This window comes from Protopterus annectens, chromosome 7.part1 (assembly GCF_019279795.1).
Source record: "Protopterus annectens isolate FY-2018-M chromosome 7.part1, PAN1.0, whole genome shotgun sequence".
NCBI lineage: Eukaryota > Metazoa > Chordata > Ceratodontiformes > Protopteridae > Protopterus > Protopterus annectens.
In genome coordinates this window covers 213,497,610-213,514,406 of record NC_056740.1, presented here as the reverse complement: position 1 = coordinate 213,514,406, position 16,797 = coordinate 213,497,610, and the positions used below count along the sequence as shown (strand labels likewise).

The 16,797-nt window shown below is 44.5% G+C and overlaps 1 protein-coding gene across 1 annotated transcript in view; it reads left to right on the top strand.

Moving 5' to 3' along the window:
• LOC122807698 (ubiquitin carboxyl-terminal hydrolase 4-like) overlaps positions 1–16,797 on the top strand; it is a 1,844,759-nt gene that overhangs the window by 774,158 nt on the left and 1,053,804 nt on the right. The window contains exon 9 of the mRNA XM_044078661.1: positions 14,646–14,740. Within this exon, the coding sequence (XP_043934596.1) occupies positions 14,646–14,740 (95 nt within the window). The remainder of the gene's footprint in view (positions 1–14,645; positions 14,741–16,797) is intronic.

Here is a 16,797-nt window from a genome sequence, read left to right as displayed (position 1 = left end):
AACCACAGAATAAAGGGGAGAGACTACTGCATTCTTTGGACATTCACAGGCAGTTATGCTTCTATTTGGACAAAACCAAAGCTTTCAGATAATCTGAGCAATTACTGGTAGCATATGCTGCAGGAGCACAGGGAAAAGCCATTTCAAAACAGACAATTTCAAAATGGATAGGACATTGCATACGCTTCTGCTACACACACCATAGGAAACCTATACCTAGCAGCATTAGATCTCACTCCACCAGGGCAACAGCCACTTCACCTGCCTACCTCAGAGGAGTGCCTACCAAGGGCATTTTGGAAGCAGCAACATGGAGTTCTGTGCTTACCTTCACCAAGCATTACCATCTGCCTTTATACCCTAAATCCAGAGCTGGCTTCGCCACTGCTGTACTGCAGGGCCTTATAGCCACACCTAATGCCTTATAGAACCAGCCACCCTACCTCAGCTTTGGGATTTTACCCAAGTGTAATGACTGCAGCAGTGTAACACTATGAACATAGTACAGTTTTGTACCTACCATAAATGTAGATGTTCGAGTGTATACACTGCTGCAGTCCAGGTTACCCTCCCTCCTTTCCCTCTTACTTGCTGGTACGTAGCTATGTATTCTACCCTTTACTACCTATGGGGAGTATTTGCTGGTAACTAAAAGTTGTTTGCTTTTCCTATCTATGTTTTATTAGCAATTTGAATTGCCTACCCATTTGGGGGCACCTGACATCTGGGGCAAGAAAAACTGAAGAAAATGGCGTCGGCTGCATCTTATATACCCCTGCCGCACTGACGTCATGGAGGAGGCGACAGCAACTGACGCCGGACCAAGACTTTGGAACTCAGACTGACTGGGGAACCACCTGACGGCAGGATAACCCAAGTGTAATGACTGCAGCAGTGTATGCACTCGAACATCTACATTTGTGGTAGGTACAAAACTGTACTTTCTCTGCACTGGCCTTTGGCTTATCTACTGCTCCCAGAGTATTCACCAAATGCTTGGCCCGGCCATAGCATACTGCAGACAGAGAAGTATACAGATTTACCTTTACCTGGATTACTGCCTCATTCAGGCAGAGTGCAAAGAAAAGCTGCTCCAGGAGGACCTTCGCTTTGTCAAATCACTCCTAACTTCCCTAGTGTTCACCATCAATGAGAAGAAATCAAAACAAAACCCCACCAGGAAGATCATTTTCTTGGAAGCTGTGCTTGACACAGCATCCCAAATGGCCTTCCTATCCCCAGAAACGCAGAGGTTCCTGCCTCTCTACTTTACCCAGCTGGCATCCAGAAGTCACCTCACTGCGAGGAAATTCCTGCGAGCCCTGGGATGCATGGCGTCTTGCATCCGCCTCATTCCCTTGGCCAGGCTTCACATGAGAAAACTTGAGTGGTATTTAAAGAATTTTTGGTGGCAGCACTCTGTCTCTAGAGTTCTCTCTCCCTCTGATCCAATGTGTAAGGGCCGCGTTTCCCTGGTGGGCAGAAGCTTGCGCCAGGAACAAGGGTCTTCCACGCATCCTCCGCCCTTCCGGCCAGGCCATCACCACCAACGCCTCAGACATTGCTTGGGCTAGCAGGCAGGTGCACCCAAGGTCTTTGGGATGCCCAGCAACTTCATTTGCACATCAGTCAGAAAGAAATGATGGCAGTACAAAAGGCTCTGACATCCTTCAAACCCCATCTCTGGCCAGGTGTTCTCCTTATAAAAACAGACAACACCACAGTAATGTGGTTCATCAATAAACAATCCTACCCCATGTGCAGGCTAGCCATGAGCCTCTGGCTTACAGCCACCTCCATGGGTCTATACCTGATTTCCCAATACCTACCAGAGGTCAACAACACTCTGGCAGACCACCTAAGCAGAAACTTACTGGACCTCCATGAATGGCAGCTCCACAGGGAAATCTTTCTGCAAATAACTCAGGAGTGGGGGACACCGGAATTGGATCTGTTTGCCTTGCACCTCAACCACCAACTGCAAAAGTTCTGTACCAGGGAGCATCACCTCCTAGCGTGGAAGGTGGATGCCTTGACCTTCCTCTGGAACTCCCTCTTTGTGTATGCCTTCCCTCCCCTACCTCTTTGTGTATGCCTTCCCTCCCCTGCCTGTTATTCCCAAGGTACTGATCAAAATAAGGGAGGAGAGACCAAAGGCCATCCTCATTGCTCCAGACAACATTGGTACCCTTTACTGTGCAGCCTGACCTTACAGCCCCCCAAGCAGCTTCCCCTGATCTCAGACCTCTTGTCCCAGGGGAAGGGGAAAATACTGTACCCAGACTTAGACTCTCAATCTTTCAGCATGGCTTATACCTTAAAAGCCAGGAAGGAGTCCCTGTTAAGCAAAAGGGTCCTAGACATCATCACAGAGGCAAGAAGGCCCAGCACCAGAAAATCATACGCAGAGAAATGGAAAAGATTCTGCTCCTGGAACCAGTGCAAAGGGGCCAGTACCTCCCATCCTTCCATTCCTCTTATCTTGGATTACCTAGACAAGTTGTGCAATAATGGCATCTCCTTCTCATCTATTAAAATCTAGGCCTCCTACTCCACCCTGGGACCTGAATTATGTTCTAGAAAAACTAACCTTACCTCCTTTCGAACCTGCTGCTTCTGCAGAATTAAAATACCTCTCCTGGAAGACTGCCTTCCTACTAGCTATCCCCTTAGCCTGAAGGGTATCAGAACTTCAGGCTCTCATGGCTGTTGAGCCCTTCATCATTTTCCATGCAGACAGGGTCTTCCTGAGGACTAATCCCTCCTTTATGCCCAAGGTGGTATCTGATGCGACCCTCAACCAGCCCATACACCTTCTTTCCCAACCCGCAAAACAAGGGGGAATGAATTCTACACCCGCTAAATGTGCAAAGACAACTCTGATACTATCTGGACTGTACTAAACCATTCAGAAAAACAAACCAACTACTTCTCAGCTTTGCCCCTGGGGCAGAGGGGAAGCCCATTTCCAATCCATTTTCAAATGGATGTCACACTGTATCCATTTCTGCTACAGACTACATGGGAAGCCCCCCCCCCCCCAAGTTGACCTGTACCTGTTCCAGTAGGGCAGCCTCCACTTCCACAGCCTTCCTCAGAAGAGTCCCCACCAGGGACATCATGGAAGCTGCCACCTGGACCTCTGTCCATATGTTTACAAACCATTACCACCTACCTATTTTTTCTAAGTCTAGGGCAGGGTTTCTCTCTGCAGTTTTGCATGGCCTGCTAACCCAGGCCTAGGACTCTAACCTATCCTCCACCCCTCTCCTCAGCTTTGAGAATCCTCCCACAGGTGATGACTGCAACAGTGAAACACGACGAACATAGTACAGTTGTATACACTTAACATAAATGTAGATGTTCGAGTGTATTTCACTGTTGGAGTCCTGGTTTCCCTCCCTCCATCCCCCATATATCATCTTCCCCTAGGGGGACATAAGCTTCCCAAAGTGGCTTTTTGCCACCAGAACCACTTTTCCTTATCTCCTTGTGCTTCTGACTGGTTAGGGCAAGAAAACCTGATGTAGTGATGTTGGCTGCCTTGCTTTATAGCACTGACCTGACATCAGACTACATGCAATTGCAGCCGACACAAAAAAAAATGTTGACTCTAGTATTCTGGCTGGCCGGGGGCTACCACAGCAGGGATAACCCACAGGTGATCTCTGCAACAGAGAATACACTTTAACATCTACATTTATGGTAAGTATACACAACTGTACTTTCTGCTGCATCTGCGTCAGTCCTGAGAAAATATTCCTGGCTAAGGTTGCAGCCCTTACCTGATGCTATTAGGGCAATACTTTTGGACGTGTCTGTGGATAACTCTGCCCTCTTTGGGACTAAGGTGGCTGAGTTGTTCAAAACTCTGCAACAGAAGGGGAAGGAGTTATGGGACCTGAATCATCTGCTTGTTTCTCCTATCCCCAAATTCCACAGGAATTACCCCTCAAAAACTCAGGTCATAAGAAAATATTCTGCTCCCCCTCCTTCCTGGGGCAGAAAGAGCATCAGGAAGCAATAAATCCCGTCCAGGCCTGCTCAGACTCTGGCCCAGAAGCCTCAGTTTCAGGACAGGGCAGGTAGTCTGTGACTACCTGCCATTACTGCAAAAACCTCTCGACTCCCATCCTCCTATCCCTAAGTCTGTCTCACTCTCTCCATGTTTGGAAAATCATTACCACAAACAGGTGCATCTTATCCATTATAGAAAAGGGTTATTTCATGATCTGGGTCATAACACACCTTGAAGGGCATTCCACAGCCCCCCAAAGAACAGCTCCCCCCTGTGATAGACAGCCTTTTGGCTGAAGGAACAATTTAGTCTTTTCCTATAACAGAAAAGGGAAAGGTTTTCTAATCCACATTCTTCCTAGTCCCAAGAAAAGATGGTCCCTGGAGACCAATCATAGACCTTTCCCACTTCAATCTCTTCCTCCAAGTATCCTCCTTTCGTATGTTCACTCTGCAGACCCTCTTTCCATTGATTTCTTCTAAGGGATTCTTGGCCACCTTGGACATCTAGCTGCACATCCCCATAAGGCTCAAGTACAGGAGATACCTACGCTTCTCTGTGGGCTACTCACATTTTCAGTTCTCTGCATTACCCTTTGGAATTTCTACAGCACCAAAGATCTTCACCAAGTGCTTGGCAGCAGTGGTGGCCTTCTGCAGGACTCAAAGGATTCAAATATTCCCTTACTTAGATGACCTCCTTATCCAGGCAGATTGCCCAGAATCCCTGCAACGCCATCTACAAACAGTAATATATCACTCCTGCAAGCACTGGGTTTCAAGATAAACTAGCCCAAGTCCAACTTGACCCCCTCTCAGGACAAAGTATTCCTGGGGTGTAGGATAAGGACAGATGTCATGAAGGCCTTTCTGCCACCAGAAAAGGTAGAAAACTTAAGGCAGTACCTGTTCACTATCCTTCAAGCCACAACCTTGACTGCCAGCAGTATCTCAGACTCCTGGGTCACATGGCACACCACTCTCATCCTCTAGAGTACAAAATCCCCTTCCTACCTTGCCTCAGCAAAGAGATTCAGTGGTGGCTGAATCAAGTGAAATGCAACCCAGGACTGCAGGCTCACTTGCCATTACAGGAGATGTACATGGATGCCTGAGACAGGGAACAGCCATGGGTTCCTTAAGTATCCAGGGCACTTGGCTGGACTACATCATACAGAGGAACATATCAGTATCAGAGAAATGAGAGCAATTCTTCTGGCCCTGAAGGTCTTCTAACATACACTGAAGCAGGGACCACTAAAACTTTTCACAGGCAATACTACAGTTCTGTGGGATGTGAACAAGTAGGTGGGAGCAAAATCCTATTTGCTGTGCAGACAAGCACTCCTAGTGTGAGAACTTGCACAAAACTACAAGTCACTCTACAAGCAGTGTATATCCCTTCAGAGCAGAACACCCTGGCAGACACCTTGAGCAGGTCCATGCCACAGTCCCATGAATGGATGCTGCACAGGGATGTGTTCCTGGACATAGTCCACAAATGGGGTTCAGCTCAGGTAGATCTGTTTGCCTCCCCTATGAATAGACAACTTCCATTCTTTTGCACCAGGCTACCCAATCCTATGTCAAGGGCAACGGATGCCTTCTCAGTCTCTTGGAAGGGAATGTTTCTGTATGTATCCCCCCTTCCCACTTCTTTAGAAAGTCCTACTGAAAATCCAGCAGGACAATCCAAAAATCTTGTTGCTGACTCCCTTTTGGCCAAGACAGCATTGGATGTTCTTAGTGTTTCACTGTTGCAGTCATCACATTTGGGTTATCACTGCCAGGGTAGCCCTCGGCCGGCCCGAATACCAGAGACTTAATATTTCTGCATCTGTTGCTGTCGCTTGAGTACTGACGTCAGGTCGTTAGTAGTAATAGTCAGGCAGCCGATGCCATTACCTTTCTTGTCATGGAGCCCGAAGCAGAAGCAGTTGACACGAGTGCCGGTCGGTCGCTACCTGAATTTTCTTTTACAAATTGAAGTTGAAGTCTTCTAAAGCGAAGTACCCCGTTGGGGATCCTTTTTTCTTGCACTAACCAATCTTCCAAAAAAGTGTAAAGTTAAAGACTGAGAGAGACCACACAGGTCCAAACCTACCAACGACCCTTCCGTTAAGCTAGTCGTTTGTCCCTGATGCTCGCTTCAGTTGATTCTCAGGCCGCTACTGAGACCCTTTCAGAGTCCAGTATGCCACAAAGCTCTTCTTCATCTAAGGATCCTGCGGTCGTTTCTACCTTGGATGGGTCCAGAGCTGCTGAGCAGACATCTCGACACAAGCTGACATCTTCTTTCGCGACTACCATTCTTTCGAAAACAACCGAGTTTCTTAGGCCCAGGGTTCGAACCACACCCAAGAAACCACCTTACCCACTCAGACTCCTGCTTCCTTGCCTCAGTCTCAAATGCTTAAAATGGCGGAAGACCTTATCATGCTGATCGGGGAAGCCAAGCTATGCCCTCAAAAAGGAAGAGATCTGCCCCCAGTAGTTCTGTCTGAACAAGAGTCAGATGAATCTGATGCATCTGACTATGAAGACATACAACTCCTCTCCACTTAGGATTCTGATGCAGAGGATTCCATTCCTTCAGCCTCTCCCCCAGAGCATTTTTCCTTTGGGGAAACCCTGCATACTTTAAGGGAGCATTTCCAATGGGTAAGTCAGGACTACCCTCGGTCTAAAAAGAGACTCTGGGGAATTCCTAGATCTTCCACAACACAGACCCTTGCCCATCCCCCCAGTTCTGGATGTGGTAGATGATGTTTTCCTTGAATCCAGCTTGACTTCTGATGCCCTACCTCCTGCTCCCAGAAAACCAGACAGGTGCTACAAAGTCCCTGACTCACACAAATACCTTTTCAAAAGTCCTACAGCTGACCCTGAGGTCATTTCTCAAGGACTAAAAGGGATTAAAGCAATCTCTGCTAAGAATCCCACACCCTCAGATGGGGATTCCCGAGCATTAGTCAGATTGTGTACAGAAGTATACACCTCAACTACTCTTGCTATCAGGGCACTAAATTGTCAGTTCCATATGCTTAAATTATCAGCAACATACTTTGGAACTCCTTGAACAAAAAATGTCTTCCTTTCCTGCTTGGGCAGAATCTAAAGATTTACAGGATTTAATGCATTCTGCAAGTCAAGTAACTAGACACACTTTGCACTGTAGTTTTGACGCCCTAGAAGCTTTTCTTGCAGGGCAGCAGTCACTGGATCTGTCATTAGAAGACATGCATGGCTTAAGGAACATCCCCTGCCAGACCATGTCAAATCTAAATTGTTAGATGCCCCCTTGCACAAAGATAACTTGTTTGGCACTAAGGCAAAATAGGTCTTAAAAAAGATGGAAGAAAAATCAAAATCTATGCATATAGTTAGATTTCTTACAGGTACAGCCACCTAGATTCAGCAGACATTGCCACTCCAAGCACTGGTCCTTTCCTGCTCCAACTAAACAGCCCCAGCCTAGGACCTGTGGAAACAGACCCCCCCCCCAAAGACAGCAGCCCCAGGGAATGCAGAGATCTAAGCAGTGGACTACCTCCACTTCAAAACCTGGGAGTTCTAAGCGACCCCCTTATGGTAAGAACTCACAATGACTCGCCTCCTTCCGACCTCACCTCTGCCCTTACCCCTAGGAGGAAAACTCTCCTTTCAATTTAGCACCTGGTTCACCATTACCAAGGACCAATGGGTTCTGAATATTGTGTCTCAGGGATACAAATTTTCCTTCCACACCCTTCCAACCCCAAAACGGTTCCCAGATCTTCCACCAAATCAGTGGGCAGAGGCTCACAAGCAAATCTATTCCCTGCTGTCTATGAGGGCAGTAGAACATGTTCCTTTAGAACAGATAGGCCAATTCTTCTATTCCAGACTTTTTCTGGTGCCCATGAAAGAGGGCACCTGGAAGCCCCATCCTTGATCTATCCATTCTAAACACCTTCCTGGTGATCCCAAAATTCAAAATGCTCACCCTCCAGCAGCTGCTACCCATGCTCTCCAAGGGCGCTTGGCTAGCCACCCTAGATCTAAAAGAGGCCTACCTCCACATTCCTATCAGGCAATCATGCAGGAAATATCTCCACATCAGGGCAGGATCTCAACACTTTCATTTCTCTGTGCTTCCCGTTGGCTTATCTACTGCTCCCAGAGTTTTCACAAAATGCATGGCTCCGGCCATTGCCTTTTGCAGGCAAAGAAATATTCAGATCAACTCCTACTTTGATGACTGCCTTATTCTGGCAGACAGCCGGGAAAAGCTGCTCAAGCACCTGGCCTTTGTAAAGACCCTACTAACCTCCATAGGGTACACAATCAATGAAAAGAAATCAAAGCAGGTGCCCACCCAAAGGATAATCTTCCTGGGAGCAAGTCTGGACACACCATCCTAGATGGCATACCTTACACTAGAGAAACAAAATTTCCTGACAGCCTACTTCTCTCAACTGGCCACCAGGCCTCAGCTTTCTGCAAGGAAAATCCTGCAAGCTCTGGGGTTCATGGCATCCTGCATATTCCTCATTCCATATGCCAGACTTACCTAAAGAGCCTTTTGTGTCAACACTCTCAAGACCTGGAAACCCTTCTATTTATAATTCCCTGCCTCAGAAAAGAATTTTTTTGGTGGGCAACAGCATGCTCCCACAACAAGGAACTGCCCTTTTCCCTACACCCCACCACCTAGACCCTCACCACAGATGCATCAGACTACACTTGTGGAGCACACTTGGGTGGCAGGTGCTTACAGGGTCAATGGACCCCACAGCAAATCCCCCTGCCCATCAGTCAAAAAGATGATGGCTGTGCAGCACGCCTTAATAGCTTTCAAACGCCTTCCCTCTCCAGGGGCTCTCCTGATCAAAACAGACAACACCACTGTGATGTGGTACATCAACAAGCAGGGAGGGACTCGCTCTTACCCTGTATGCAGGCTGGCCATGACCCTTTGGCTCACAGCCTCTTCCATGCAACTACACCTGTTAGCACAATACCTACCAGGCTCTCTCAATTTCCTGGGAGACCAGTTAAGCAGAAGCCTTCTGGACCTACATGATTGTCAGTTCAACAGAAGTACCTTCACCCTAATGATTCAGAAATGGGGAACCACAATGGTCGACATTTTTACCTCCCACACCAACCATCAGCTCAGCAAGTTCTGCACCAGGGAGCATCACTGCATGGCTAGGAAAGTGGATGCCCTGTCCTTCCCCTGGGTCAACCTCTCGGTCTATGGCTTTCCTACCGTACTTCTCATCCTCAAGGTACTGCTCAAAATAAAGGAGGAAAAACAAAGGACCATTCTAATAGCTCCAGACTGGTCGTGACAACACTGGTACCTCTTGCTGCGCAGACTGTCCCTGCTGCCTCTGTGGCATCTTCCTCAGATTCCAAACCTCCTAACCCAGAGGGAAGGGGAATTTTTGCATCCCCAATTGCAGACACTCAATTTGGCAGCTTGGCTTATTCCCTAACCTCCTAACCAATCTGCCATCCTCAGTAAAAAGGTTCTGGATGTTATCCATGAGGCCAGACACTCTAGCACCTGAAAGTCTTATGCAGATAAATGGAAAAGTTTCTGCACCTGGATCCAGGCTAAGGGGGCCAATACGGCACAACCCTCCATCCCTCTCATCCTGGATTACTTAGATGACCTACTACACAGTGGTCTCTCTTTCTCCTCTATTAAAATTCATGCCTCTGCTATTTCTGCTCATTTTCCCAACGAGCAGCCCCTTTTCTCACACCCTTGGATCAAACAGTTCCTCAGAGGAGCTAGCAACTTGAGGCCCCCCAGAAGGGCACCAATACCAGCTGGGACCTTAACTTTGTCTTAGAAAAGCTCACCCTGCCTCCTTTCGAACTAGCTTCTTCGGCAGAGCTAAAATTTCTCTCCAGGAAGACACCATTCCTTCTGGCCATCACTTCAGCCAGAAGAGTCTCTGAGCTGAAGCACTCATGGCTGTGGAACCCTTCATCTTCCATGCAGACTGGGTAGCCCTCAGAACTAACTTATCCTTCATGCCCAAGGTGGTGTCTAGTGTGGCTCTCAACCAATCCATTCATTTGGCCACCTTCTTTCCTAATCCCCAGAACAAGGGGGAAAGGATTCCTCACACTCTAGATGTGCACAGACAGCTCGGATACTATCTAGACATGACTAAAGCCTGCAGAAAGTCTGATCAATTGCTGGTTAGTTTTACTACAGGGGCAGAAGGCAAAGCCATCTCTTAAGCAAACCATTTCCAAATGGATAGGACACTGCATCCATTTCTGCTGCGAACAGCATGGTAAGCCTCCCCCCAAGGGGGTTAGGACACACTCCACCTGAGCAGCCTCCACCTCTGCAGCATTCCTCAGAGGAGTCCCCACCAGGGACATCCTGGATGCTGCCATATGCACATCTGTTCACACTTTTACCAAGCATTACCACCTGCCTCTCTTCTCCAAATCCAGGGCAGGGTTTGCCTCTGCAGTCTTGCAGGGCATCCTAGGCAGCCCCTAGCTTCCTTGACTGCCTCCACCTCAGCTTTGGGAATCTACCCAAATGTGATGACTGCAACAGTGAAACATGAAGAACATAGTACAGTTGTGTACACTTAACATAAATGTTGGAGTGTATTCACTGTTGCAGTCCTGGTTTCCCTCTCTTCATCCCCTTTTTTTCTCTTTCTCCTTTTATTACCTTTCTTCCTTCTGGTTCTCCTTTCCTTACAAGGGACATATTGGTATTTATTTTCCACTGGTGGGATTCTCCCACCAGAGCCTGGCCTCCTACTTTGGGGGCTCCTGACAGGTTAGGGCAAGAAAAACTGATGTAATGGCGTCGGCTGCCTGACTTTAGGGTCTATATCATAAGAACGAATTGCACAAATTGCGAACGCTCATAATATCAAACATACCGGACCTCGAACTTCCTATTGTGGGGGGCTGCGCCATAGAGAGAGTTCCACCAGGACAAGAGCTTCAAGGGGTTTACTCCAGACTCTTCCTGGTACCAAAAAAGGAAGGCCCTTGGAGGCCAGTACTGGACTTGTCCCTATTAAACCCCTTCCTGCATGTGTCTTCTTCCACATGCTATCCCTCCAAACCATTCTTCCACTTTTGACACCTGGGGCCTTCATGGCCACCTTGGACCTGAAGGAGGTTTACCTCCATATCCCCATCCACCCAGTGCCATCCTCGCACTGTCAATTTACTGCCTTGCCCTTTGGCTTGTCTGCAGCACCAAGGGTTTTCACAAAGTGCCTAGCCCCAGCAGTAGCCTTCTGCAGAACAAACGTCATACAGATCTTCCCATACCTGGGCAACCTGCTCATCCAGGCAGAATAAGCAAGTACTCTTCAGGAAAACCTGCAGTTAACTGTTTATCTCCTAGGAAATCTAGTATTTAAACTGAACCTACAAAAGTCCTCCCTCACTGCATTTCAAGATCAGATCTTCTTTGGTTGCAGAATAAGAACAGATTTGATGAAGGCCTTCCTCCTACTAAAAAAGGTCACTTCTCTAACCAGCCATTTCTAAAACCTACTCCAAGTCACCCACATCTCAGCCAGGGGGCTGGATGGCAGCTACCCTTCCCATTCTGCCCCTTGCCAGGTTACACATGAGGATGTTCCAGTGGTACTTGAAGAATGTCTGGTCCCAACACAATCACCCTCTGGATTTTCAGGTGCCCTTCCTGCCCTGCCTGAAAAAAGAGTTAAGGTGGTGGATCCAGTAAATAATGCAGAATCCAGGTCTCCCTCTACAGCCCACCAAGCCAGTCCAATTCATGCACACAGATGCCTCGGATCTGGGGTGGGGGGGGCACTATGAAAGGGCTCAAGGTACAAGCTCAATGGGAGTCTTCCCTCCAGAAAAAACACATCAGTGTGAGGCAACTGATGGCTCTTCTCCTAGCTGTAAAAACTTTTCTCCTGCTCCTACGTCCTGGTCCCCTACAAGTTTTCACAGGCAACACCACAGTGATGTGGTACAGCAACAAGCAGGGGGAGACCAGATCCTATTTACTTTGCAGGCTGGCCATACAAGCATGGAAGTTGGCCACTCAGTTCAAAGTAACATTGCAGGCGGTCTACCTCCCGTCACAGGACAACCTTTAGGCAGATGCCCTCAGCATATCATAGTCTCTAAATCACGAATGGATGTTGCACAGAGATGTTTCCTTAGACATTGTCCACCAATGGGCTACTCCACAGATGGATCTTTTCATCTCCCCTAAGAACAGACAGCTATGGCTATTCTGCTCCAGGCTCCCCTCACCACTAACGTGGAAGGTGGATGCCTTCTCAGTCTCATGGAAGGGGCTGTTCCTGTATGCTTCCCCCCCTTCCCTGTCATTCAGAAGGTCCCACTGAAAATTCAGCGGGACAAGCCAAAACCTTGCTGCTGACTCCTTATTGGCCAAGGCAGCATCGGTGCCCCCTTCTATCTCTTGCCAGGGGCAGTCACCATTAGTTGGCTCACAAGGTGGACCTTCTCACAAAATAGAAGGGATCCCTCATTCACCCTCATCTCCAATCCCTCAGCCTTACCCTGTGAATGATAAACTTCTGATCCCTTTCAGACACCGTTACTCAGAGGACGGGCTGTCTGTCCTGCAGGAAGCCAGGAAACCTACTACTAGGGGATCCTATTTATCTAACTGGAAAAGGTTGTCAGGCTGGTGTCTTCAAAGGCAACTAGACCCCTTACAAGCGGATGCACCTCTCGTGCTGGCCTATGTGTATGAGCTCCTAAAATCAGAACTTTCATACTCTTTGGTGAAAGTCTGTTTGTCAGCCATATCAGCCTGCTTACGTATGAATCCACCCCTATTATCAAGATTGGAGGGGGAAACTTTTTCTTAATGGTGTTCTCCACATCCGACCACCAAGGAAACCTATCCTTCCTCCTTCGGATCTGAACTTTGTGCTTGAGAAACTTACCACTGCCCCCTTTGAACCTGCAGCTCCTGCCACTTTAAAGATGTGCACCTGGAAAACTGTCTTGCTTGTAGCTCTTACTTCAGCTAGAGGAGTCTGAGCTACAAGCATTCATGGCTAATCCACCTTATACCATTTTTCACAAGGACAGGGTTTCTCTTCGTACTAACCCCTCCTTCATGCCCAGAGAGGTCAATGAACTGTCCCTTAACCAATCTATCCAACAAACCTATCTGAATAGAAGTGTCCTTCGGAAAATTTCAAACAGTTGTTTTTGTCCTTTATGCAGAAGTGCCATGGTTAACCTGTCTGTGATTTAGCAGTCGTTAGTCAAGTTGTCTTGGAAAATGCTTTACATTTGCTGTGAAAGATGTGGCAAGGCATTAGATTAGGGGTACTAAGGCCTCAGTCTATAAGAGTAATAAAATTCTGGCAGGTGACTGCTAATGTATTTATGCGTATGCACTTGGAACCTGATAGGGAGGTAATGCATTTTTCAAACATTGTTCTAAGACTACACTAGGTTTTGTCAGGGCTCTCTTATAACATCTGTTTTGATCTCATGCCACAAGCCCCAGGTCTGTGAAGTGATATTGCTTGCTGTACTATCCATATATAGTGTGACCTGCCACATTTCTCCTTTCCACAGTAAGATGTACACTCACCTTCATAACAGCTTATAACAATGTAGTGGCAGTTCACAGTATCCCTATTACTTTCCTTGTCACACTGTACTGTTCAAAACTCCCCCTGGTTTAAGTGTGTATTAATTTGCTGATTTAGTTGATAAGGATACGGTTCTTATGCATTTTACAGCTGTCTGCTGCAGTGATATGGGGATCTTCTACTGTAGGGAATTTGCAGCCTTACTTGTCAGAAATATTATGTATGGGTCAGCAGTAGTTATATATAGCTGTTTGAGGCTCGCATTAGGTACCTAGGACTCATGAAACCAGTAAAGGCATTTGTTTGAGATATTAAGGAACTTCTGAGGGTTTTTTTGGCAGGTTGAAGGACTGTCAAAAAAGAAGAGTACATGATGGTATGACCTATAGAAGAAATTTGTGTCTTGGAGATCAATGGTGAGTGCATCATTCAGCTGTATTTTGTGATTGCTGTACCTGCCATTTGTCTCTGCTTAATCAAAGATGTTTGTGAATTTGCTTGTTCAATGTTAGGTTAATTTACTGGCCTGATGAGCTGTTTTTTATAAGCTCTTTTGAAACATGGACTGTTGGCATATGGCAAATGAGGGCCAACAGGGACGATGCATAGAGACCAGTCAACATGATGCAGAGAAAAAAGAATTGGGAGTATGCTCTTCCTTTCCACAGCTGCTTGTTCCAGAGATGGTATTAAATGAGCTTTCTTCCACCTTGTTTTTTAGGCTGATTTATCTTTTATGCTGTTTATATAACAGCTGATATTAATATGTTCTTGCCATCACAGTGAAAATGCTATTGACATTAATCACTTTAAATTACCAGTAACTGTTTTTATAATCTAGAAACATTAATGTAGTGTTAGACTGTTGTATTGTGTTGGTAGAAGAGGTACGTTACTTGACGTGGTTCTTTGCCTGTTATGTTGAAGAAATGCTAATTTTCTTGAAAGCTTTTTTATATATTAGTGTCTACCTAAAATATTGTATTGAAAGATTATCTGAAACTAAAAACATTTTCTTATGTACAGATGGTTGTGACAGATGTGTATAACCACCGGTTTCATAAAATCTACCAGATGGATGAGGGGTTGAGCCACATTTTGGACAGAGATGCTATTTTTATGTAAGTTTATTTACTTTTTCTTTTGGTAACCAGGTCAGTGCTGTGATCTGTGTGACAGGGTGGTTTCAGAGAGGTATGTTATAAACAGTCTGCACTGTACTTTTGCTGTTATATCAGTTAAGCTGCTCATTGAGTACATGACATTTAAGACCTAGAGTTTATGTATACATTGTGGTGAATTTGTACCTTGTAGTGTGGCAGTTTAGAGCAGATTAAGGCCGAGCTGCTAAAATGGTTCACCCTCTAGGCCAGACACTGAATCCTTCAGCCTTCTTGTACCAGCTGTGTGACTGTGGGCAAACCACTTCACTGTGCAGTGCATCTGAGCTCTCCCTGAAGAGACTTGTGCCTGTTGGATTTACCAAGCTAACAGTTAAGTAAAATTAAATTGGATAGCAGCTTCTGAAATGGTTTTAATTGAAAAATTGGTAGGTTACACTTTACCTTATTTTTGAGACACATGAATATATCTTTCTTGAAGATTTGTAGGGTAGAGGCTGATTGAATATGATGTGGAGGAGAGCTCTTTTTAAGTTGATATCAAGTAGTGTGAGGTTTAGTTCTTGAAATGTATAAGTTCACATAGCGTTTGCGAAGGAATGTTGTATGTTTAGAGCTTTAATTAGAGAGGGCTGAGGAAATGTAGAAGTTCAGAAAAATATTTTTAAATTAAGTAAACTTGTTATCACACTTATCCACTCTGCAATGTACTTTTTAATTATCATGAATGTGAGTGATGATGAGTATGTTCTCTGTAAGAGAAATACAAAGAAACTGTATAGATAACCTTACACAACCAGGTTATTTCTTTTTTTGGAGTGCAGTGTTGGTCTTCACTTTGCATTTAATGTTTGCTGCCTAGTTTCATCTGTATGACGATGCTTTTTCTATATAAGAAAATTGCATTCTTGTCTTTATGCATTGTATGTTAATACACTAAGGAACGGTGATGCATGTCACTAAGTAATAGTACTACAGGGAGGAGTTGTCACGAGTCAGACTTTGTGTTTTGACCTATTGTCAAGTGATGATTTGATTGCATATTATAAAATGGCAAAGACCATTGCCTTGATAACATTGTCTGTTGCCTCAATTAACCAAAGCATATTGCCATCAGAAAATTGTTTTCCATTGTGTTCTAACCTAACCTATAGTGGTAATTCTGACAGGACAAGTTTGAAATTAAAATGCCACCGTTATTATCTCATTTGTTTATATGACTGAAAAGGTGGTCGTGATATTGACAAAAATATTGTATGTCCATAGGCTGTTGCCTTTAATAATCATCTGCAGAACTTCACCCATGTTAATCCCCTAACATAAAGTGACCTCAGTTCACAGTTTAAAAAAAAGTTCTCCCCATCCATTTGAACTGGGCCACAGCTCAAGCTCTGTATGGACTTGGGAGTTGAGCATACTGAGAATCAATTTTGGATACAGTGAAACTGAGCCTTCTATTTTTTGCAATATTTATTTATATATATATATATATATATATATATATATATATATATATATATATATATATATGTGTGTGTATCTATATATATATATATATATATATATATATATATATATATATATATATGTTTATCTATATATATATATATATATATATATGTATATATATATATATATATATATATGTATATATATGTATATATATATATATATATATATATATATATATATATGTATATATATATATATATATATATGTATATATATATATATATATATATATATATATGTATATATATGTATGTATATATATATATATATATATATATGTATATATATATATGTGTATATATATATATATATATATATATATGTATATATGTATATATATATATATATATATGTATATATATATATATATATGTGTATATATATATATATGTGTATATATATATATATATATATATGTATATATATATATATATATATATATATATGTATATATATATATATATATGTATGTATATATATATATGTGTATATATGTATATATATATATATATATATATATATATATATATATATATGTGTGTGTA